The 24,077-nt window shown below is 29.8% G+C and overlaps 2 protein-coding genes across 2 annotated transcripts in view; one reads left to right on the top strand and one right to left on the bottom strand.

Annotated features, from left to right (window-relative positions):
- Positions 1-347: 347 nt before the first annotated feature.
- LOC143229057 (V-type proton ATPase subunit e 1-like) lies at positions 348-10,262 on the top strand. The gene is made up of 4 exons (XM_076460775.1): positions 348-570; positions 1,648-1,695; positions 4,141-4,238; positions 8,374-10,262. Exons 1-3 carry the CDS (start codon positions 479-481, stop codon positions 4,232-4,234), a joined length of 234 nt encoding a protein of 77 aa, XP_076316890.1. The 5' UTR covers positions 348-478; the 3' UTR covers positions 4,235-4,238; positions 8,374-10,262.
- Positions 7,974-24,077, bottom strand: part of PAPLA1 (Phosphatidic Acid Phospholipase A1) — a 45,116-nt gene continuing 29,012 nt past the window's right edge. Inside the window, exons 14-17 of the mRNA XM_076460774.1 lie at positions 16,844-16,934; positions 15,853-16,053; positions 13,037-13,178; positions 7,974-10,890 (exon numbers count right to left, since the gene is read on the bottom strand). Of these exons, the coding sequence (XP_076316889.1) occupies positions 10,584-10,890; positions 13,037-13,178; positions 15,853-16,053; positions 16,844-16,934 (741 nt within the window). The 3' untranslated portion in view covers positions 7,974-10,583. The remainder of the gene's footprint in view (positions 10,891-13,036; positions 13,179-15,852; positions 16,054-16,843; positions 16,935-24,077) is intronic.

Raw genomic sequence — 24,077 nt, 5'->3', positions numbered from 1 at the left:
AACATCAAAATTTTATTAATCTTCGTACTTAGTATAACAGAAGTGGAAGTGCTTGAGTTCAGCAAACAGTTAATATTTTATGCGTCCCCCTTTTACTTTTAGTAACTGCGGACAGTCTTTGTAAAACAAATATTTTAATAGTATTCTCTACATTTAATTTTGTTGTCAATCCTACGACTATACAAATTCTTATAGTTAAAAACGAATATTTTAAAAGAGCTAGACCACTAGTGCCTAAATAATATTAGTAGAACAAAATACCTGAAAAAAGTAAATACAAAGCCACAAAAGTTATTAATACTTATTTAACAGTTTATAAGTCTACGGTCAGCAATGTTTATGCTAACGTTCGCCACCTATTAAATATATTATACGCGCGTGACAGTTTTGTCAGAACTGTTGTTTCACTCATCGTATAAAATTTAAAAAAGTGGTTTAAGTTTAAGAATTGTGTCATAATTTAACTTAAATTTACAAGATGTTAGCAGTACCTTTGATTGTTGTTACTTTACTATGGGGTATAGTGGGCGTTATTGTTCCATGGTTTGTGCCTAAAGGTGAAAATAGAGGGTAAGACGTAAAAATGAAGTATCTTACTAAAAATAAGTAGTGTGGCAAATAGTTTAATAGTATTAATATTATTAGTCTAAAATTCGGATCTTATAGATTTATCAGATTTCATAAATTGTATATGTTTTACTTTAGTTTAGGTTAAGTGAAAAAGAAAATTTTCAGTAGATTCGCATTTCACTTTCAAGCTGAGTGCTTTAGTTTGTAAGCTTGTGTAGATCACATGAATGTAGCTGACTTACGGTTGTTAAATGTGTTGAATCAATACCTAAAATTAGTTTAAAACTAGCACGTAACACTAACAGAAGTGAAATTATGGTCAGAATAAAATGATAGAAATGATCTCGATATGGAGCTTGCTTCTAATGTGAAAAAGTACATTTTTAAATTTACAAGGTACTGTAATTTCTAAATATTACCCCGACTAGAGGTCTAGTGTGTTGATACTTTTATACACAACAAACCTCTAACTCTTTGAGAATTATGCAGGAATATACACTCTATCGTTTAAATTTGTGTGTGTGGGTGGGACTTCTCAATACAAGTTTAACTAAGTGTCATTAAAGAGGTATCTCCATATGTAACCAAAAGGTATAAAACATTTAAGTAATAAATTATAATAACACTTGATTGTGTACCTTTAGAGTCAATGAGATTTTTGTGCTAACAGTTCTAAGTTTTTTTTTCTTGTCTTCCTATTAGGTCACATTCAAATTATGTACAGGGTGGCCCGTAAGTCCCTACCCATCCATATGTTACATTCAATGACACATGTATAATAAATTTTTCTTCTTTTTTTCAGAGAAATATGGCCGATGTAAGCCTATTTACACTTAAAGAACATGGCGTCGCATAATATAATGCAACGAGAATGAGAGACAGCACACAGATACACTGGATACATAAGATATATGGATGAGTAGGGACTTACGGGCCACCCTGTAGATTGTCTAGCTTGTCTTAGATATTGACATAAATTTTGTACAGGCTGTTAAAAGAGATACTATTTTATGTAATACTGGCATTAATTTATGGAATGAATCATCAACTAAGAACCAATGATTTTTTTTTTCCCAGGGTTATCCAGGTTATGCTAGTCACTACAGCAGTTTGTTGCTATATCTTGTAAGTATTGTTTGTCAGATTTCGCATATTTCATGTATAGTCAATACTGTATAACAAAAACAAATTACGAGGGTAGTTAATTGTTCTGTATTATTTTAAAATATGTTATGCAATTTATTTTTCTAATCATATTGTTCATGTTTTGTAAGTTAATTATACTGGTGATTTGAAGGTGCTTTCTTTATCAGTTTCTAGTGAGAAAATGTTAAAATTGATCTATTTTTGTTTTGCTTATTCTTGAATTGAGATCGATTTTGGGCAATTTTACACATTAGCAATCCTGTCCAGTGCAAAGGATAAAATTCTGTTTGATATAGTGTCTTTTAATATACAGTTATGTGAAAAATTTAGGACACCCTATGAAAGCCTGTGTATTTTGTAACATTTTTGGATATATAGATATTTAATCTCAATTTCAACAATACTGAGAGATTATAGGAATATAACTAAACAATTAAAACTGAAGAAAAGACTTTTCAAGATCTTCTGTACATGTAATTTTACAAAAATGCATATTCTAACTGAGGTATAAGTTAGGGTACCTAATAGCTAGTGTTACCCCTTGTGGCTGAAATAACTGCAGTAAGATGCTTCTTGTAGTCATCTACCAGTTTCTGACATCGGTCTGAAGAAAGTTTGCCCCACTTTTCAATGCAGAATTCTTTCAGCTGTGAGATGTTTGAGGGGTTTCTTGCATGTACAGCCTGCTTCAAGTTACCCAACAGCATCTCAATGGGATTAAGATCTGGGCTTTGACTCTGCTATTCCAGGACTCTCCATTTCTTAGTTTTCAGCCAGTCTTTGGTGGATTTACTGGTATGTTTTGGGTCACTGTCGTGTTGTAGGGTCCGGTTCCGGTTCCACTTCAGCTTTAATTTTCTTACAGATGGTCTCACGTGATCCTCAAACACCCTCTGATACACAGTAGAATTCATGGTACATTCTATGATTGTGAGCTATCCAGGTCCTGCTGCAGCAAAGTAGCCCCAAACCATGACACTTCCACCTCCATGCTTTGCAGTTGGTATGAGTTTCTTTTCCTGGAATGCTGTATTTGGTTTACGCCAAACATGTTCTCTGTTCTGGTGTCCAAATAATTCAATTTTGAACTCATCTGTTCAAAGAACATTATTCCAGAAGTCCTGGTCTTTGTCTACATTCTCTCTGGCAAACTTCAGTGTGGCCTTGATGTTTCCCTTAGAGAGCAAAGGTTTCCTCCTTGTACACCTCCCATGCGAGTTAAACTTGTGCAGTCTCTTTATGATTGTAGAGGCATGCACTTTCACATAAACAGTTGCCAGAGCCTGCTGTAGGTACCATGATGACATGTTAGGGTGTTTGGAGACCTCTTTTAGCATCTTGCGGTCTGCTCTTGGAGAGAACTTACTTTGACAACCAGACCTGGGCATGTTGGCAGTTGTTTTGAAAGCCCTTCACTTGTTGACTATTTTCCAGACAGTGGAATGGCTGATTTCAAAATCTTTTTGGGATCTTTTTAAATCCCTTACCAGACTCATAAGCTGCTACAATTTTCTTTCTGAAGGCCTCAGACAGCTCTTTTACTCTCACCATGGTGCTCACTCTCACTTCAACAGTCAGGGGCACACCAAACTAAATGCCTGAGGTTTAAATAGGGCAAGCCTTATTCAAAATGCTGAGTAACGATCTTCTAATCATGTGCACCTGGTGTGATACACCTGTGTGTGAGTTGAGCCATTTTAAGTGGGAATAAATGTGGGGATGTCCTAACTTTTTCCTCAGTTAGAATATGCATTTTTGTAGAATTACATTTACAGAAGATCTTAAAGTCTTCTATTAAGTTTTAATTGTTTAGTTATATTTCTGTAATCTCTCAGTATTTTAAATATTGAGATTAAATATCTATATATCCAAAAATGTTCCAAAAATACACAGGCTTTCATAGGGTGTCTTAACTTTTTTCACATGACTGTATGTTGGTAATGTTTCTAATGTATTCTTTTCTGTCCTATACTTCTATTAGCAAGATTTATCTTGTGGTCATTGCCAAGATTTATTATAAGACTTGCTAATTTACAAATGCTTAAAATGCTTCTTGAAATACCTGTTGAATTATTTTATATATATTTAGAATTTTGATAAATTTTATATTTATTTTATATTGCATTACTTGCCAAACTTGGTTGTGGTGTATGTATATGTGCATAAACAAGGTAATTATTATTTTTTTTGTTTTGAGATATTTGGTTTAAAAGGAAGTAGAATAATTTCAATGATGTATGACTAGCTGATACTTGTTTGTAATGTTTTCAGCCTGTACAAGAAAATAAAAAATCAATAGATTTCAAGTACATACCAGTTATATGAAAATAATACCAGGCTTATGTATTCTATTATGTAATATAAAGTACTTGTTATAATATAAACAGGAGTATGTATGTTTTTTGTTTTTTTTTCCCCTAACAGCTGGCTGTGTACATATATGATGCAGATGAATCCACTTTTTGGTCCCCAGATAGAAAACAAAACATTGACGTTAATTTGGAGTAATAAGTGGTAATTAGGTAAATGCAATGAATGTTATTAGAATTTGTTACAGAGATGATGGTAATATTAAGTAATCAGACTTAGGTTTGTGCATATAACAAATCAGCTTAGTTTTGTACATACTGCTTTTATATCTGCTATGAATACATACACACACCAAACAACTTAATGTTCTTCTTTCCATGCGAGTACAGCTCTTGGGAACTGGAGTTGTATGCAATTCTTAATAGCAGGTTTTGTTGAATTTTATATAGAGAAAATAATTTGAATTAATTATTAATTAGTGGAAAACAACTAATAATTATGCTATAAACTGACCTTCTTCAGGATGGGAACATCTAACTGGAACAATGGAAATAAAACTTCACCTTATAACCTGATATATTGCAAGATAAAATGTAGCCTTAATAAAATAGTTGAATTTAAAACCTATGGGTATGAATTTGTATCATAGTTATAAATGAAATGAAAACTGTTAACCATATGTTGAAAAGCAAGTATGAATTGCATATCTATCTGTAAAAGAAGAGACTTGGCATTCATGTTGGTCAGTGCTAAATGGTGGAGGAATGTTTAGTGATTGTGGCAATCTTCCAATAGCAGAGCTTACTACTAGTGAGAATCTAGTTACCTTGAAACAAACAATTCATACTCAGCATGTAATTGTATTGTAGATTTTTTTTTACTTGCTGTTTGGTGTACAGTAATATACTATTTTGATTATGGGGGGGGGGAGATTAATATGCTTGCAACTATGACTGTGTACTCGGGCATTTGTTTGGTTAAGTATTATAATTACAATATGTAACAAAATCTTCACTTTCTTGTTCCTGGACAGAAAGTGTTATTTCCCAGTTGCTTATGCCTAAAGTAAATGGAAAAAGACCTGTTTTTCTCTTCAAACTTTGCTTTTGTGACCTTGGATCATATAATGAAAACATGATGGGAGACTATATTTGGGGGCTGATATGTGAAAGTGATTTACATTACAGTTGCAAGTCTCAAAAAACTACTCACTTCTAAACATTTTTGTATAACTTTAGTATAAATACATGTAATTCTTAATTCATGTTGTTTTATTCAGACATTATGTAAATGAAAATGTGCAACTTTGCATATCTTTACATATAAAATAGGTTAATTTCTAAATTTCATTATCCAGCTCACAAATGCAAAGTTTGAAGGGATTAATGGCCATTTTCTGTACTTTTATAACATAAGCAATTAAGAAATAACACATACTATACAGGTACAAAATTTGTGTTACATAGTGTTATTTGGGAATCCCAACTTGTAGGTATATGTGCATATTTATGAAAACTTTTTTCCTATAAATTATAAAATTTTTATTCTATTATAATACAATAATTATGCTTCTAAATCATGTTTTAATATGTAATCAGAACTTAGGAGTTATTAAAATGACAGGAAAGACTGAGTGTGGACTTACTTGTGGATTGTACACATTTGCTGGTTGATGTAATTTTTCCTAATCTTATTAGGCATAATGTGCCACATTGCTTCACTTTTACACAAATTTTCTTCAATATAGAAATAACTTGTCAATTATAAATGTAATTTTGTCCATCAGAGGTCCAGCTGTATTTGGTACATTCTGGCATTGTGGTTACTAAAAGACTCAATTTTATTTTTATATACATCTCATTAAAAAATCTAATGATCTAGTGAAGATTAATGAGAAAAAAAGAAACAAAATTGCAGTCAAACATAATATTGTGTATATGTACAATTTATTTTTTAAAGTGGGGGAAAAATGTGGAAACAGATCTCATACTTGTCCATGTGTTATGGGTGAATTGTTCCATGACATGTAATTAACTGGATTTCAAAAGTTTGTTTAAGTGTCAGTTCAGTACCAAGGAGTAGGATTTCAAGTGTTGGAAAAATAATCCCATAAATAGTAATTTGTTGTTAAATAAGAAAGATCAGTATTCTATTAATCAAAGTCAGAAAAATATAAATATAAGGTTAAAAGATGAATTCTAAAGTAGGAGAGACTTCACAAATTGTTTATAAATGTTTTTCTTTTAATAAAAGAAGTACTTTATAATATGAATTTAAGTGGAAGACAGAAGTTTTTCAAAATTAAAACTAAAGAGAAGTGAGTAAAAGGCAATACAGTTCTGTATGCAAGACGTAAACAAGAAACAAATGTGATTATTAGAAATAATGGCATTAAAAGGTGACTTTCCATAAGAATGTTCTAAAAGTAACAAACAACCTGAGGTTTGTATAAATATAAGCAAAATACTTAAATCAATGAAAAAAAAAGTAACAGTGTGATAATTTAAGGTGAACTAATTAGTAATGAGTTAATATTCTTTTAAACATTCTAATTGTTGAGTATTAATAGTAGCAACTCTTGATTTAAGATTTGGGTGATGGTCAAAAATTTGATTTTATAAGTGGAGAACTGTAAGCAGTGATGGTCTAGCAAGTGATGGGATACAAGTACAAAACTGGGTAGTGATAAAACCATAACTACATGGATATGTGGATCTTACAACCTACAATGTTGTTAATTTAAACATTATTCAAAATACTGTCACCTTTTAAGTGATTTGAAATATTTGATTAAAAGAATTCTCCTAAACTGTATCACAAAAAGTATTAAATAGGAACTGTGAAACTGGAATTATGCTATTATTAGCAAGTAAATCTATTATATTTCTGGAGAGTGAAATAAGAGGAAAAAAATAGTGGAGGTTTGCTCATCACAAAATATTTCTTTTTAACCTTAGACTCCCAAGACAGTAAACTAAAACTTTAAAATATGTAAAAAAATTTTAACATCAATGAGAACATGAAAAGCGTAATTTTACATTTTTTTAGCTTAGTGTTGTACAACGTAGATATGGGTGTTTTAAAAAAAGTTCAAAATAAAAACTGATTTTAATGTACCTTTGAAAACTAGTTCTTAAAGGTGACATATTTTGACAAAACATAAAAACCTGCACAGAAACTTTGGTATTTCAGTGCAAACAATAAGCAGAGGTATTGGAGTTATTTTTTAATTAAGCACAAAGCTACACCATGGGTATAGAAACCTAGTTTTGAGTGGTGGGAGTCTGCCCCCATACCACTATGCTCAGTTGGAAGAAAAAGTGGTTTAACTGTTTATTTAGAATTAAGCACAAAACTACACCCTAGGCTCTCTACTCTGCTCACCACAGGTATTGAAACCAACACAGAATTATGCCATCATTTGATGTTTCCATCTCAGTCTCTATTCTATATGCTGCAAGATGTGAAATATCACAGGAAAAAAAAATTGTGCCCAGAAAAATGAGAAAAATTGGAAGCCACAAGCCATAGTTTTTGGTTTATTTTTTTAAATATGGGGAAAATTTGCAGGATCTTGTGTAATCCAGCCCTGTTGCTCATCTGGGCATAGTGAAGTTGCAAAAAGATATTGCACTGTAATGGGGGTCAAATACATTGCAGTTATTTCATGTATTTTTCTTGTTTGGATAGCTTTGTCTTGAACAGCATTCTGAGACCAATTTTCTAAAACTATATAAAAAAACATGTATTTGGAAAACATAATTTACTGCATTATAACAATCTCTATGAATGTAATTTTTTATTAAGCTATTTGACAGAAGTTAAGATGCCAACCAACAAGTAAGATACAAAATGTATACAGCTTTTGGAAATTGTGAAAAAAAATTCCTGAACTGTTATAAAATGATTTATTTAAATTGATGTTGGTACTTCAGGTATTGCTAGACTTTTTCAAAATGCAACGTTTTATTAAGTATCTTACAATACAGTAAGCACTGTAAAATAAAACTACTCAGTATATTGAGATAAAATACACTAGCTGTAGATTCATATAAATACATTTTTTTTAAGTATTACTGATAAACTGTGTGGAGAAATTTAAAGGCTGGAAAAATTATGATTTTATTTTACAAATTTCATTGTTTCAAACAGAAATTTAAACTTCACTTCTTAGTTTTTACCAGTTGTAACTCATAATATTAAATAAAAAGCAAAAACCTAATTCATAAAATTATTCTTTGTATTATATGCCACTATATTACCAAATATTTTTTGAAAAATAAAAGTACACTCCTTTGATTTCTGATGTGACAATGTTTTTGGTGATACCCAGTTTTTCTTTTCTAGGATTCTCCAAGTTTGGAAGTGTGATGTATCAATGTGAAACTTGGAATGCAAAATTTAGAAGATCAACTAAGAAAAAATAGTTCCATTCCATGAATGTTAATTTAAATGTTATATAAATTTTACTAAAGTGCAACTATATTTATAGTTTGAGTTAAGAAATGGGTTTTTACCAAAACAAGTTGTAAATTTTAAGGTAAAAAGTTCCTTTTTTTCACTAATTTTATGGATAGTTTATGTTAAACATTGAAAACTAATGTAATTTCAAATTGTGACTAAATAAGTTTAATACTTTAAGAATAGACAGAATAAACTATGAAATCCCATAAAGTAGGAAATGTATAGGACAGATGAGTGAGAGCTTTAGTTCTAATCAGCAAAATGATCCAAAAAGCATTAAGATATGTTAAATAGGTGAGTTTGTAATTGATAATGATTTTGATTTGTACAATGTATACACGTGTTAATGTATTAAGTAATGTTTGTACTTTCTTAAATAGTCAGTATACACCACCCATCACTCAAAACCTTTAATCAGTGTGTACAAACGCTGTTTATATATCTCAAACTGAAATCAAAATAAAGTATGAAGAAATAGCATTAAACAAATGAACCATTTCCCTCGATTTATTTTACATAGAACTCCACAAGAAAATCTGATATTTACACTTTAGAGTTGATACTTTCAATTTAGTATATTGTTACATCTGTATTTATTATGTCAAAGAAAATGTTCAACCTTACAACTATCACATGAAATACCAACCTCACTATAGCTGTTTCAGAATACATCCTTAAATTATAAAAAACCTCAGGTCACAAAATGTTGATGTTGGTAAACATGTCTAACTCTTTCACTTATTTTAGCTACATTACTGTGCAAGTATATTACCTTTAAACTTCTTTTTATATTAAGAGAAACAAACAACTTCAAGTATGATTTTGCTTTATCAGCTACATAAGCTAATGCTAAGATATTAGTTTTTATTATGGGATAATTTTAAGCTATGATGTAGTTTTGAATCATTTGTTCAGGATGTGTAAGACTGATTATCCTTAAATTACTACATTTGTAATCTTAACATGTTAATTCATTACTTACAACTGTGTTTAAATGTTTCTTTATTAGCAATACCTTTTATGGTTTATATTTGCTGCATATAAGAATGATAAAAGAATATACAACCATTACTGAAAAAACAAAATTTTTCTAGTCTTCATTGTTAAATCATATCACCAATAACATTGCTAAATTTAGTTTTATAAGAATATTAGTTGTTATCAACTAAAGCTCAAAGGTATGTGTCACTTAACCATATTTAACTTTTTAACAGTAGTGCATACAAATATAATTTACTTAGTTTTACCATGAGTACTACATGTTTTATAATCTTCACACTACCTAATTATTTCAAAATTCAAAAGTATTTCTGTTTGTGGCTTGCTATTAAAACATTTCCCAATAATACTGTTTTATCTTGCAGTGTTTAGTAACTTGGAAACTGAGGTGTAATCTAAAAGTAGCACTTTTTATAATTTAAAACATTTTATAACAAGTTTTTTTAGTTTGTAGAAATTAAATTCAAAAGCATATATTTCAATTACCAATCAATATTTTGGTACTTCTGAATCTGTCAAAGTTGTTAACTTTTTTATAGAAAAAATGTGCAACAGTTATTTAATACTGGAATACAGTAGCTGCAAATAACATTTTCAGTCTGAATGACAAGTTTTTGGAAGGCCCATTTTATAACAAATTCTTTAAAGATACTTTTTAGCATAACATTAATATAAACTACACTGCAATCTGTTCAAAAGTACTGTTTAATACCTTGAAAGAACTAAAATGCAGTATGTAGTATATTGGCTCTATTAAACTTGAGTGTTTCAATTATGTTGCTTGTGTCCAATATTGGTTTTACTTTAATGAAAAGTTATGTTCACTTCAAGAAAAACTATTTAGTGCTACTCCTATTGGTATGCTTTTAGTATTAGTATAAAGTTAAACCAGAAAGCAGCATCTTTACTATTGCATCTTGCTACATATGGAATGTCTTAACTGTTATCATAGGAGCTTTGTTATGCTAAACTTTCAATGCACAAGATACTGAGTTCTTAACTATTACAGAAGACAATTCTCTGAGCACTAAGAGACTTAACTTAATATCTCATATGCTTGGTGTGTATATCTGTAAAGTAGCACAGTCCAATTATTATTTCTTTGTAAAAGGTGAGGCACTTACAAACCCAGATAAAGGAGGTGGACCAACTGGTTTATTCACAGGAGGGGGTTGTGAAAACTGTAAAGGTGCTGTGGAGGTGTTCAGCATGGATGTAAAAGCAGGTGGTGTTGCACATTCTGAAGCTATTGAGGACTGGAGAGGTGGTTGAGGTGGTCTTGCAATGGCAGGGTTATACAAAGGAATCTTTTGTGGTGTTGGTGGACCTTGTTTCTTTGGCTGAATTCTTTGGAGTGCATACAGCTCTCGTAGTATCATAAGTACTGTATCTTCTGACTCCCTGCAAGACATTCATCATGGATTAAAAAGATTCAGTGACAGTAAATTGAGTATTTCACCAAAATAACTTCAGGCTATTTTACATAAACAGTAGCACCCATAACTATATGATATGCCATTTTTATGATTGACATCCAAAATACATAACCATGTTGCACAAAAATTTGATACCATCATTGAGCAGTCAGTGTTCTTGAATTACTGTGAGACCACTGAAGAAAAACACAGAAATACTTCATTTTGCTACACCTATAATATTATTAATTTATGTAAGCATACTGTCACATTACAAAACAATTTTACATTTTTTATGCTGTTTATAATGTCTGTGCCACAGGTATGAATTTTGATACTGTGATTATTGTTAACATCACTGCTGTGCATAAACAAAGAAATAAAAGCTGGCAAACATTTTAGAATCATGATCAAATTGATCACAAAAGGTTTTGACAAAACAAGTAGATTAAGTAATAGCATATTTCAAATAAGTTTGTACTACTTATGATGCTAATTTTAAACAAGCTTTGTTACAATTACAATTTCCTACAGTTATCAAGATGTGATTCATACTTTGCCTGTAGCTAAGCTGGAAATAACATTAATTATCACTAATTTTGAACGAAATATTATATGAAATAAGAACTGTTATACTTGGATTTTCACTAACATGTCTCAGTAACAATACAACTTCAGTGCCATACATGAGCAACACAAACACAGGTAAATCTCTGTGGGAAATATCACTTATTAATATAAGCTCTTAACTGATATGCAAGAACATTTTGTAACCAAGTCATCGTTTCTCTTAAGTGTAAGCTCCATTTAATCTTCTTGCTACTGGTAGGTTAAACCTTTTAGAGTTACTGTTAAAATTTAACTGAACTGTTTTACTATTTTTCTATACAAATAAATTTAGCATCAAACATAATTAGTGAATCAAATGTTAATATTATGCAAGTTCTTAATTTTGTAATGAAATATTTCTAAAAAAAATTTTCTATCTCCCTTACTATAAGAATTGTAACATTTGTTCTCTGCGTCCTACCTTTTCTGTAATCTATTTACTATCTGAAATGTACAACTCCATGTAAATTACTCAAAGTACTGCACAACCTAAACAATTTTTATAGCCTCAAAGCCTTATTTGTTTATGAAACCATAAATTTTAAAATCAAACTCTCATACGGTGCTTACCTCTCACATCCTTTTGTACACAAACTGTTAATAGTTCTCTCTGATGTTTTATACTATATTAATTATAACCAATAGAAGGCTGAGGTCTTAATCAGTTAGTTGATACATTATATGTTATTTTCTGTACATAGCATTATTCATTTTGCCTTTAGTAGTTTGGAACTTTTTCTCAGTGTTCACACCGAAAAGATTAACTGAACTTTAAAGACATGTTGCTAGTTAGAGAGACAGGACATTGCTAACTTTAAGTTCTGTAGTACTTTATTTAATTAAAAATTATTTGGTGTAGCACTATAAGAAAGCAGGCTTAAGTTTCATTAACAACTGCCAGTAAAAAAGACAAATGAATGCTAGGAAGTATTATGTTTCTTCTTTGGTAGATTGTTTAGGCAGAGTATTCATCATGAAACCAAGCTGAATGAATAGCAACTGTATTTTAGAAACGAATTTAAACATTTTTAGTAAAAATAATTAATTAAAAAATCTGATTTTTTTTGCACACAAGAGACAGGTAATATTTACTAATAGCTTGTCAGATTATCTGAAGCTACATAAAACATTAAAAATTTATAGTATGAAATTTCTGATAGTTGCTTTTGGGTCACCAACTATGATTAATTCATAACAAGAGAATTAAAATGTACATTGAAGTGTTAAACTCACACAGTTAAGCAGGAAAAATAATGGTACAACTTTTTCACTCATTGTAATAGTTGGTCTTTCAGCTGAAAGGTGTAGCACTTTATGTTTAAGGAAATTATTTTAGAGTTAAATATTTTAATAATTTAAGTTTTATTTTGCTCTGAGAAAACTACAGAACTAAAAAACTGATGTCAGTTTTACATTATTTTCTTTTATTTTAAAAATAGATTGGGAATCAAAATAAACTGTTGCAGGTTGAAGATGAGCATGAAATTACTTTATCAACAGATCCAATATTTCAAAACACTCACCAATAACAAGCATGACTTCCTAGAGCAAAAATATATTCATTAAAACTCTCAATGGGCTTTTCTTGAAGTACATAATCTATACGTCGTCCACCATTTAGCTGGCCTATTTGGACTTCTTCTGAAGTTATGTCAGATGCAGAAACTGAAATTAGATTACAAAAAATATATATTTCTCAACATTTAAAAAGCACCTCAGTAGGGAAAATTATGATAAAATTTCACTGCAGATGAAGCAGGAACAGAAAAACCACTGAACTAATTCTAACCAGAGTGGTTTGACTTATTAACACTGCTATGCAGTGACACAAGATGAATTTGAACCACTAAACACAATGTATTTGCTATCTCATATATATGTATTCTGTGAACTATGGTGCCTATCCAAACATTGTCTACTGTTTGATAAGCTGTGCATGCAGGCAAAGCTAAACATTCACTTTAGAAGTAACATAAGAAGGGGCAAAAATAATGTTGATGCCAAAGTTTTATTTACCAAGCATGATATTTTACACTAAATTGTTAGAAATTAATTACACCATCATTCACATTTCAAAATGTGATGTAAACTTAAAGAATGAAAATGTAGATTTACTGTGTTATTGTTATTGAGTGGCTCTGAACAAAACCAAGAGTGTAACACAATTAACCATTTTAAAGTCCAAGAAATGATTTAAACTGATAGATGAACTTAAAAGTTTTCCCATCATTGGGTACTTCTGCTTGTATTAGCCATTTTTAATCTACAACTTCTAGTTATGATACCTCTCTTATCATTTCATCAAAACTGTCCAATATGTATTTCTTATATTTAGCAAGACCATATCATCCTTTATAGTTACATTGTAATAAAACAAATTACACTGAAAAAAGCTTTTCTTTCAACATGTAATACCCAAAAGTATCTGTATAAAGAACAATCTACACAAAAGACAACCAAACACTAAAGCTGTATCAATCTAGTTAGAATAATCAAGGCTATGAAGTACCTTGAAACTACAGGTGATTAAATATATCCAATATACATTAACAAATTTAAGAAATATACAATAATAAATACATTTTGTATCTAGTGGGACAAGTTCATCTCTTATAGTCAAACAGAAGGATATCAAGCAACTCTGACTCAACTGAAATGGTTTGGCTTCTTTATTTTATTTCTATAAAGATAACCAAAATAATTTCATAAAAACAAGACAAAGAATGAGGTCAAACAATAAATAAAAGAACAAATTTCTTATTGTAATGCATTTTAAATTCTGAATAGTTTAATCACACAAAAATCTAAAGCAAAACTTCTGCAAGATAAAGACTGTTGTTTAGGGAATAACTTCATTTACAAAATTAGATACACAGAAACAAAGATCACATACCTTAAACTGAAACAACTATCTACTTAGATATAAAGTGTTTGACAGCTGTCTTCTAAGCAAGAATTCAACAATTTATATCTTTCATTGAAGTTAATACATCCTTAAAATGTATGCATCCCAACCTAAAAACCATGCCACAAAAATGTCACCTCTTTATACCACAATTTAAAATATATTCAGAGCTTCTGATTAACGTGATAATGACGATGACTGTGAACAGTTGTACAATATCTTCAGCCTTTAAGTTTCTTGTTCAATTAGTACTATGATAGCAATAATTATTCATTATACAGTTGTGATAAATATTACTATCACAAAAATTGAGTAAAACGTTTTTCTAGGACTGACATACACAATACAGATCATAGCACTGAATATTAAATATCATATATATTTGATAAAAAATGACAATTAATATATCTTTATATTACATTACATTATTCAAAAGCTCTATCACATTTCCTAGATGCTGTTTCACGAATATAACTAATAATTCTCTAGGATAATTAAAACAAAAGACATCTTAAATTTGTTTTGTGCAGTGGTTGGTTATACAGTAAATTATGCAGTGATTTAAAAAATTCTTCCATTTTTTTTCACCCTTACTAATTTACCCACATCTCCGTCACTATTAGAAATGCAATGCCAAGCATGTAAATCATTGCATCCACATACTTAAGACTTAGCTTACAACTCTCAAATCAAGTTGCAACATATTGTTCCTCCTAAATCCTCACAAGTTAGAATTACAATAATTTTAACATTTTTTTATGAACAAAAATTGTACCAAAAAATTACAACAAAAGAAATTATATTACCATATAAAGACAACAAACAACTTGAGAAAAAAAATCGTTTAGTTACTTGTAACATTCACAAACACTTGATAAAAGTGTAAATCAAAACCTTTTGATACAAGTAATTAAACATTTTTTCCTGCAGTTATATGCCATCTTTGCATAATGGTCTCTATCCTTCAATCAGCACTGAAAATATTTTAGAAACACTGAAAAAAAAAAAAATTCTATTTCTCGATTCATTATAATTTGTGTGTAAATAATTTATATTTATAATAGCCAAACAAAATCTATTAATGAAATAAGAAATCAACAACATTTCGTGAACAAGTTCACTCACATAACAATATCTGTATTAAAACTTTCTCGAATACCTGAAGAAACCAAAACCAGCACCTACAAAATGGGATAACATTAGCTACCTTAAGTTTGTCAACCAAGAGTTCATGACATCACATCAGTACACTTTAAAGTATTTTTAATTACTATTTTTCGTACATGACTAAAATGAGCAATAAATCTGGATATGTTTTTCACAATCTGTTTCACCATTATTTATATTTACATAATTTTCTTAATATACAACTTCTTTTCAAAAAAGAAATTTGTACTTAAAAATACTAAGTCTAAAATGGACAAAAACACTCACCAGTACTTTCTAAGTCATCACTTTCTTGTCTCTGTCGATCAACTTCTTCCTGTACAAACTGGTCCATCACAGCTTCTACTTGGGATTGTGTTGAACGATGAGCCCTTGCAAATTCATTAATACTATTCCAGGTGTAACGGAGAGATTCTACCAGTTTCTGCTTCAAGTCGTATCCAAGCTTGGTAAGACTATCTTTGATTTCTGTAATAAAATCAGGTAATCAAGTCCATTCTGATGAAATATCCTGAAAGTTTTAAGTTTTACTTCTTTCCATTGATAACTCATATTTACTCTTATTAATTATCATGTAAAATATAAAGTTAGAAAGGTATGAAAATGAATGATTAGAAATGTCACAAAAAATAAAACTAGGTTCTTAAGATTTTAATTATGTAAACTTAATGCAACTATGTTTTATGGTCTACCATTAAGTTGTAGTGTTTTTGTGTCTAGTTACAAAAAGGAACACTTTTGACACAAAAATAAAACAAACAAATGAATAATTAATACAAATTATTTTATCAAATATCAATACACCCACACACATGTATGTATGTTTTAAACCAAACTTTAATAATATACTTTGAATATAACCATTTTACACAAATTTTGCCAAGTGACTTTCAGCTGCAGGATTAAAAAATTAGAGAAGTGTATATATGATCATTACATTACTATTAAGAACAATCTACTTGAATGATTTTATAGTAATTTTTAAATTTAAAACTCTGGGAATAATATCTAATGTTTAAATAAACATTTATCATGTTAATGCAATACAGTAACCATAATGTAAACAAACAATCCGTGAAAAATAATACAACAATTCTTAACATGGTGTGTAGCTTTTCTACAATAGTTGTTTTGCTGAAAGCTTATAAATGTGTATAACAATAGGTTTTTTAACAGCAAGATTCTTACATTCTCAAACTTTTACAGATAAGTATATTAAAGGTATTGTTTAGTTTTCCTAAAAATAAACATGCTTCACCTAGATGCATTCTTTTCCTTCCTTTGTGATGAGGAATCTGAATAGGTTTTATGGTCATGTTTGGATCTATTAGTGTCTCCATTCTGTAGGCCTGTAATATAACATCCATTAGTGTCTTCATTCTGCAGGTGTGCAGTTTTCATTAGATGCCTGGTGTTGAGTAAATTGTTTGCTTATTTCAGTTAATTCAATTTCATCTACTTAAGTACCCTGGTTTTGTACACACTTTTTCTACAAGGTTTTCTTTATAATTTTTATCCTGGAGTAACATAGCCATCAGTGAGTTTCACTTTGTCTTAAGAAAAGTTGTTTTAAAATCATTTTAAATTCACATTAAATGCATTCAATGAGTGAGAAGTAAGGAAATTATAATGTAATCATAAAACCATACATTCTTGTTGGACAGTCACTGGTGTGCTTGTACATGTAAGGAAATAAGATTGTACTCTCACTGATTAAGTTAATAAATTGCACTGCATACAAAGGAAAGACATTTTCAAGTTTGCTGACTAGATTTGCTTACTTCAGCAGCATAGACAGAGAAGGTACATGTTATACCACTTTGAATATATTTTTTTTTTTGGAAAAAAGTTCTCACCTTGTTCAGTCACCAGTTATTTCCTACAGTCTTCTCTCCCCACTTTTAACTCTCTCAGAACAAAGTTGGTCGAACTGACCAACACTGTAAACCCTCTTTAGTACTGTTATAGTTTTCATACACAACTTTTAATACATTTGGCTTATCTTCATAAAATTAGTTTTTATAAACATTACAAAAATTAGAATTTTTAATAAAGTGTTTTTACTAAAGATCTGTCTGAGAATATAGGTGGTATTGCTAGATACTAGTCTGAGTGTTTAGTGATTTATGTTATGATTAAAGATACTTTACTTGATTTCAAAAATCTTATTTTTTGAATAATCTCTTAAAACTTCCTAACTAAATTTCAAACAATTTTTACAGTAAATTACACATCTTAAGTGCAATTTTCACTACCTTAAACCTATACCACCACCACTAAAACAAAAAATTCCCCTTTTTTCTTTCTAGCATGACTCCAAACCGTAACATGAAACTACATTTGTTTATCCTACATTTCTTTAAACTTATGACAATATGCATCTACTTCTCCTTAAATTCTGAACCCGTCTCATTACAAGAGTTCCTTAAAAGTGTACTTCATGAAACAATCATTACATTTCAATTTATTTCACCTAATCTAACATTTATCAACATAAAAGGTTTCCTGTTTTTACATGTTTCTTACTATTTATAATAATAAATAAAGAATACACATAAAAAACAAGAATAAAAGTACTTATATGAGTTGTTTTTTTCTGTCATCTGTTTATCATACTTAACCCTACTCTTTTCATACCATGCCCTAAATTTTTTTTTATTTAATTAAATAATGCATAAAAAGCAAACAATTTCCCATAACTATCACACTTTTATAGCTTTTTAACTTTGTGACATAAGCTACTAGGAATTCATTTGAACTTATCAGTGTATTTCCCATGGGAAAAAAAGTTAAACTGGAAGAGAAACTAACAATTATCTGTACATAAGACAATATAACAAGTTATTTGATAGCTTAAAACTTTGGCTATTTATTAGTTACAAGTTCTATAGTACTGAACATCAGAGAGACTTTGTGTCAGTTTCTGAAAAAGAGATTGTGTGAAACAAGCATGGTAGGAGGGATCTGGTTTTGTATTTCACGGCTCTGTAACCAAATAAAACTGAAGGCTATAATAGTTATGCATTACCTGAGTGATGATGATATTATAATAAGTAATTTATGTTACATTTGATACTCCTTGGGGGGTAGATAAATTAAAGAAGGGGTGCCAAGAAAGCAAATGCCACTATTCTCACATTAGAGAAAATTCTAGATTTTTTAAAAAGTATTTCTTATAAAATTAAATACTTATGACCTATATATTATTAAAATATGGATTATTAACAATATTTATTGGCATACCATAAAAAAGTAGTAGTTTAATTACATTTTGAATGCAACACACTAAACCCTTGTAACATGCACAGAAACAGATAAATGTAGCAAAAGGGTTAATAAGCATCATAACAGTAACAGAGGGAACAAAATTGATTTAAGACATTTTCAGAGAATTATGCCTCCAAACCCTCTATATGGATAATATCTAAATGGACAATGTGGGTCTTTGACCAGAGTTACTTTACATTAACAGGGTTACCAACCTTCTTCAGCAGTATCACTCACCAACTCTTAAAGATAATGGAAAACTTAGATAAACAAGTCTACATTCTAGCTCTGATTCTGCAAGGAAAACCTGTAAATCAACTACTTGCATATTCAACAGTAGGTACCAAATAATGCTTTTAATTTTTTTCCTATATATTAAAAGTAGCATTTCAAACATAAAAAATAAATTTATATATATAAAAATAATACATAACAGTCAGTAACCATAGTTAACCACCATTTCCATCATTTGATACTGAGGTTTCTTCACTTGCTTCCACTTAATCTTACTCATTAACAATACTATAAATAATGCTGTTCAATATTACACATTAAAGAATTACTGTAATTTCACCAGGTATGATAAGAAAAACAATTGCTACAATCACAAACAATCATTTATAAACTCTGAAATAACAGTTAGCATTTCTTACAATGGTAAAATGTTCTTAAAATCTGTAACTAGTTATAATTTATTTGTTGATGCTGTTTCTTGTAATTGGCTAACAACAAACTAATTTTGAGTTATAATACTGACTTGTACACAATACAGTTTTTAGTTGCTAAGTAACAAAACATAACAGAATGTAATTTCCTTGCTTTAATTTCAAACCTTTAGCATTAGAATTTTCTAATTTTTACTTATGGTTTGGAAAACTTCTGAAACCAAACAACTTTTTTGCAGTTGATACCATTCATGATATTCCTACTTAGTTTTATTTCAGTGGGAAGATTCTGCTACACAGTTTATGTATTTGAGATATTCTGAATAATTTCTAATAACATTGTATATTAATTGTGTTACCTGTAATGAAAGTCTTCAAACTGTATTTTATGTATGTATAACATTGATAAAGCCAAATTCAAGACATTGATAGGTATATAGTAGGATAGTAGGAGTATTATCTATGACTTAACACTGTGGTAAAGCAAGAACTGAGCTCAGTGATGACGAGAAACCCACTTGTTGAGAAATTATATGCAAAAACGGCTCGTTTGGGCTGAGAAAACACTTTACATAGAAGAGCGAACAGCGTTTGACCTTCGGGTCATCGCCAGGTTTTCTTTGTGAACCTGACGATGACCGAAGAAGGTCGAAACGTTGTTCGCTCTTCTATGTAAAGTGTTTTCTCAGCCCAAACGAGCCGTTTTTGCATATAATTTCAAGAACTGAGCTGGCAATAAGCTATTTTAAAACATTCAGATATATATATGTATTCATAATAAGGTTGTTTAGAGACATAAAAAAAATCTTAGAAAAATATTTAAAAAAAATTTGCAAGGGTGGAAATACAGCAAATTTGCCAAAACTGAAAATTCTTATCAGTTCATGTTTTGACAGTAGTAAATGTGTACACTGTAAGTACAAAACAAATATGCATAACAACTTACAAACACACACATATAATAACAGCAAACAACTTTTATTAAAAAAAATGCAAATACAAATTTTAAAAATTTCCCAAACAAAAAACAGGCTATAGACAAGAGCCTATATTCCTATTTCCTTCAAACCAAAACCAAAATGACTATATTGGAAGCCATTTGGAAATTGAAAGCAGATACACTTAGGACTAAAATCAGAAGGCATTCATTCTTTCATACCCAAAATTATGGATATTAAAGTAACCAGTCATGTTGTTGAACTGAGTCTTTGTAATCCTTCTAAAAATAGCTTAATCAAATGTAAATATGGTTGGACCAGCCCCATACTGAAGAAGGAATGTTGACTGAATTTAATGTGTATCTACATGAAATGTAGCAAACTGTTAGTCAAATGTGCAAGTCTTTTGTACACGTAAGCCTGACAGACTGACTACTCTGATATTCATGCAAAGAATAAAAAATAATTTTCTTCATCGTAAAATTTGCTTATTGCATTTGAATAACTTCTAGAATTGCTTAAACGTAACTTTCTTTTTTTTTTAGTATCATAGTATACTGTATCTGGTATTTACTCTCCTCTAGCACAAAATTCACTAAATCAGTATCACATTGTAAAATAAACAGTTGATATTTCTCACATCAAATGCACAATATGAATAACACTCTGTAAAAGGGTGTAGAATGTGTACTTTAACTGTCATCCACACACATAAAACTAACAAGATTCTTGGATGAGCAAGATGAGCCAAATGGCCTTCTCTCATTCGTAATCCTTCCTATGTCCTTATCTGAAAGTTCTTGTTCAGTCCACAACTGAGGTTACTCATAGCTGTTTGGACATCTCTTCAACAAACTTCCATCCCTAAAGAACTATCCACATATGTATACAACATCAAATATTATCCAAGATAGAATTTTCCAATGACAATCAACAAAATCACAAGTGCATCAATGAAGGGATGTATAATGTACCTCCCAAAAAACACTTCACATATCATTGTCATTGAAAATAAAAAGCAGTTCAAAACTTTTTTGTGCATTGTTCATCACAAGCAAAGCTTTAATTCATCCTTAAATCCATTATTATAATAAGGAACTATTTTGTGTTTAAAGAAAGAACAGGAAAAACAAATTGCTCACATGTTGTCTACATGTATAAATGCTTCAATTGTTCTATAGTATACATAGGATCTATTTCAAAAAGACTGATGGATCATATTGAAAAACACAGTCTACCATGACGTGTGGTAGTGTCTGATATCCTCAAATATGCATCAGAATACAGTGATACTCCATTTATAATTCAGCTATTTAAGATTATGTGGATTGTATAATATGATATATATACGAGACCTTAACTACCAAATGTCATACATTTTCATAAATTCATTAATAACAGGTGAACTAGAACAGGCTGCACTATACCTATACTGTCCTTTGAAATTTCCTACTCTCTATAAAATACACAGATTAGCCTTTTAGAAACATAATAACCATCCTTGGTTTTTGTTTCCAGTTAGTTAGATTATGTGAGAAATTGGATCTAATAAGGTTAAGTTCTAAATTCATATAATTATATGTAAATGAAAAGTAGTTTAAAACCATTAATAATTGTTAATTACTGAGCAAAGCAAGCTGCCTATATAATATCAAATCTGATTAGCATTTAGTAAATATTGTTTAGAATCTTTTTAACCATCATCATTTTAACACATTATGACAATTAAATTTAGCACTCAAAACATTAACTCTTGGTAAAGACATCCACTAATGGGAAGGAAGAGGTAAATACTGTGATTTTTATTCTAATAACACTTCTATTTAGCTTCAAATCCTAATATTTAACTGTACCACACATGAAGTTTCATGACCAAAATAGTTACTGGTATATAAAGCACAATTTCAAAACTCAAGTAAAACCAAACACCTCACAAAATAATGCAACAATCAATTAACCTAAAAACAAAGTTACTTAAAGACATTACAACTGAATAAGGTTGCCACAAATAATTTTTTTTTTTTAAATTAATCTAGTTTATTTCTTTTTTTTTTTACCAGTGAGACCTCATCACTTTCTTAACAATGTGATCTTTTTGGCTTTCTGGTAGCTTTTCTTAAGTAATTATTCCTTTACATCCTTTACTGTGCATTTCATGAGTTTCTAGTGAGTTACATTCAAAAGTTAATTAAACTACTTTTGTTTGTTTATGTTACATCAATTAGTACAGCATGAAATTGTAGCCAATAATCCATACTTTACAAGTATAGAAGTTTCTTTTAATTTTATATGGCAATATTAAAAAAATATCTTGAATTTTTTTAGGGTGAGAAACTTTTTTTTTATCTAGACATCCTTTCTTTTATAATTTATCATCCCTCCAAGAAGTACGAAATTTAATGTACATTACTTATTATTATCACTCAGATAAAGCAAATACTTCATGAAAACCTTCAATTACATTTGGTTACTTTGCAGAAGTAGGAAACTTTAGGTAAGTTAAGCTTAGATTAGGTAAAACAAATAATATAATAATTTTTAATAAGGCACACAAGCAAGCAGCATGAAGTTGCTTTTGGATAATGTAATTTGACAGCATAACATGAGCCACATGTTCCTCAAGTGATTTACAACATATAATGGTGTGAATAGTGCTAGCAGGTACACACTGTTAAAAGGGCAGTAAAATTCAAATATAAGTAGATCTCTGTTGTTATGAGTTTAAAGCTACTTTGAATAAACAAATATGGTTCATATTACAACTTGAAGTCATTCTAAAAAGCAAAAAAAGATGGTATAGATTTATTTAATTTTTTTTAAAGTTACAAGGTCAGTAAAACTGACCAACCTTCTATAGAGTTAGTGTAGAAAAAGTAATAAAGATACAATGTAAACTTTTACTAAAAACATTTCAAATTTACTTAGGAGGTTTTAACATTATGCAAATTACATTTGAGATTTTTGAAATGAAAAAGTATTTTTAATTTGAACATGAAAATCATTTTGCACTTGGACTGATCAAAAACAAGACACTATACATTCATAGACAAATCTTTAGTACACACACTTTGTCAAAAAAACTGATTTTGTGTACAAACAACTTGTAAAGTTTACTTAAAAGTTATTGTATTAAAACCATATACAAGTAAAAATTGTTGGTTCTTGGTACCGAGTCTGTATATCAAACTAAATTGTTTTGCACCTTCACTGTGTTGTGGGAAGCCTCAAAAAACAGCATATAAGAGAAAGTGATTTCCAAATTATGCCAAGTAGAGAGGAAAATGATTAGCAACTGGGTTGTTTTGATTTGCATATTACAATGTGAACCTGCATATTTTGTCCCCTGCATAATTCAATAACTTCTCATGAGGTTCAGTCGGCTTCAACAAATTTTAGTCCTAAATTATACTAAGATGACAATGAAAAATAATTGTTATAATAAAAACAAATATATTAACAATTTTTGAAGAATAAAGTATATGTTATCTATGCAACATAAACACTAGTGATTTGCTCTCTTTCTTAAATTTGATGTTCCTATAATAACTTCAAATCAGTATATGAAAAACTTAATATAATCTTCCCTAAAAACATCTAATTGATGAGAGCCTGTACTGTACAC

The sequence above is a fragment of the Tachypleus tridentatus genome, chromosome 10 (genome assembly GCF_004210375.1).
Source record: "Tachypleus tridentatus isolate NWPU-2018 chromosome 10, ASM421037v1, whole genome shotgun sequence".
Classification (NCBI taxonomy): domain Eukaryota; kingdom Metazoa; phylum Arthropoda; class Merostomata; order Xiphosura; family Limulidae; genus Tachypleus; species Tachypleus tridentatus.
This window is presented reverse-complemented; position numbering and strand designations above follow the sequence as displayed.

What these genes read in the sequence shown, in the direction of transcription:
- LOC143229057 (XM_076460775.1), top strand. Translation starts at nt 479, where the DNA reads ATGTTAGCAGTACCTTTGATTGTTGTTACTTTACTATGGGGTATAGTG. An exon ending in CCTAAAGGTGAAAATAGAGG is followed by an intron (nt 571 to 1,647) that starts GTAAGACGTAAA and finishes TTTTTTTCCCAG; the next exon opens with GGTTATCCAGGTTATGCTAG. An exon ending in GCAGTTTGTTGCTATATCTT is followed by an intron (nt 1,696 to 4,140) that starts GTAAGTATTGTT and finishes TTCCCCTAACAG; the next exon opens with CTGGCTGTGTACATATATGA.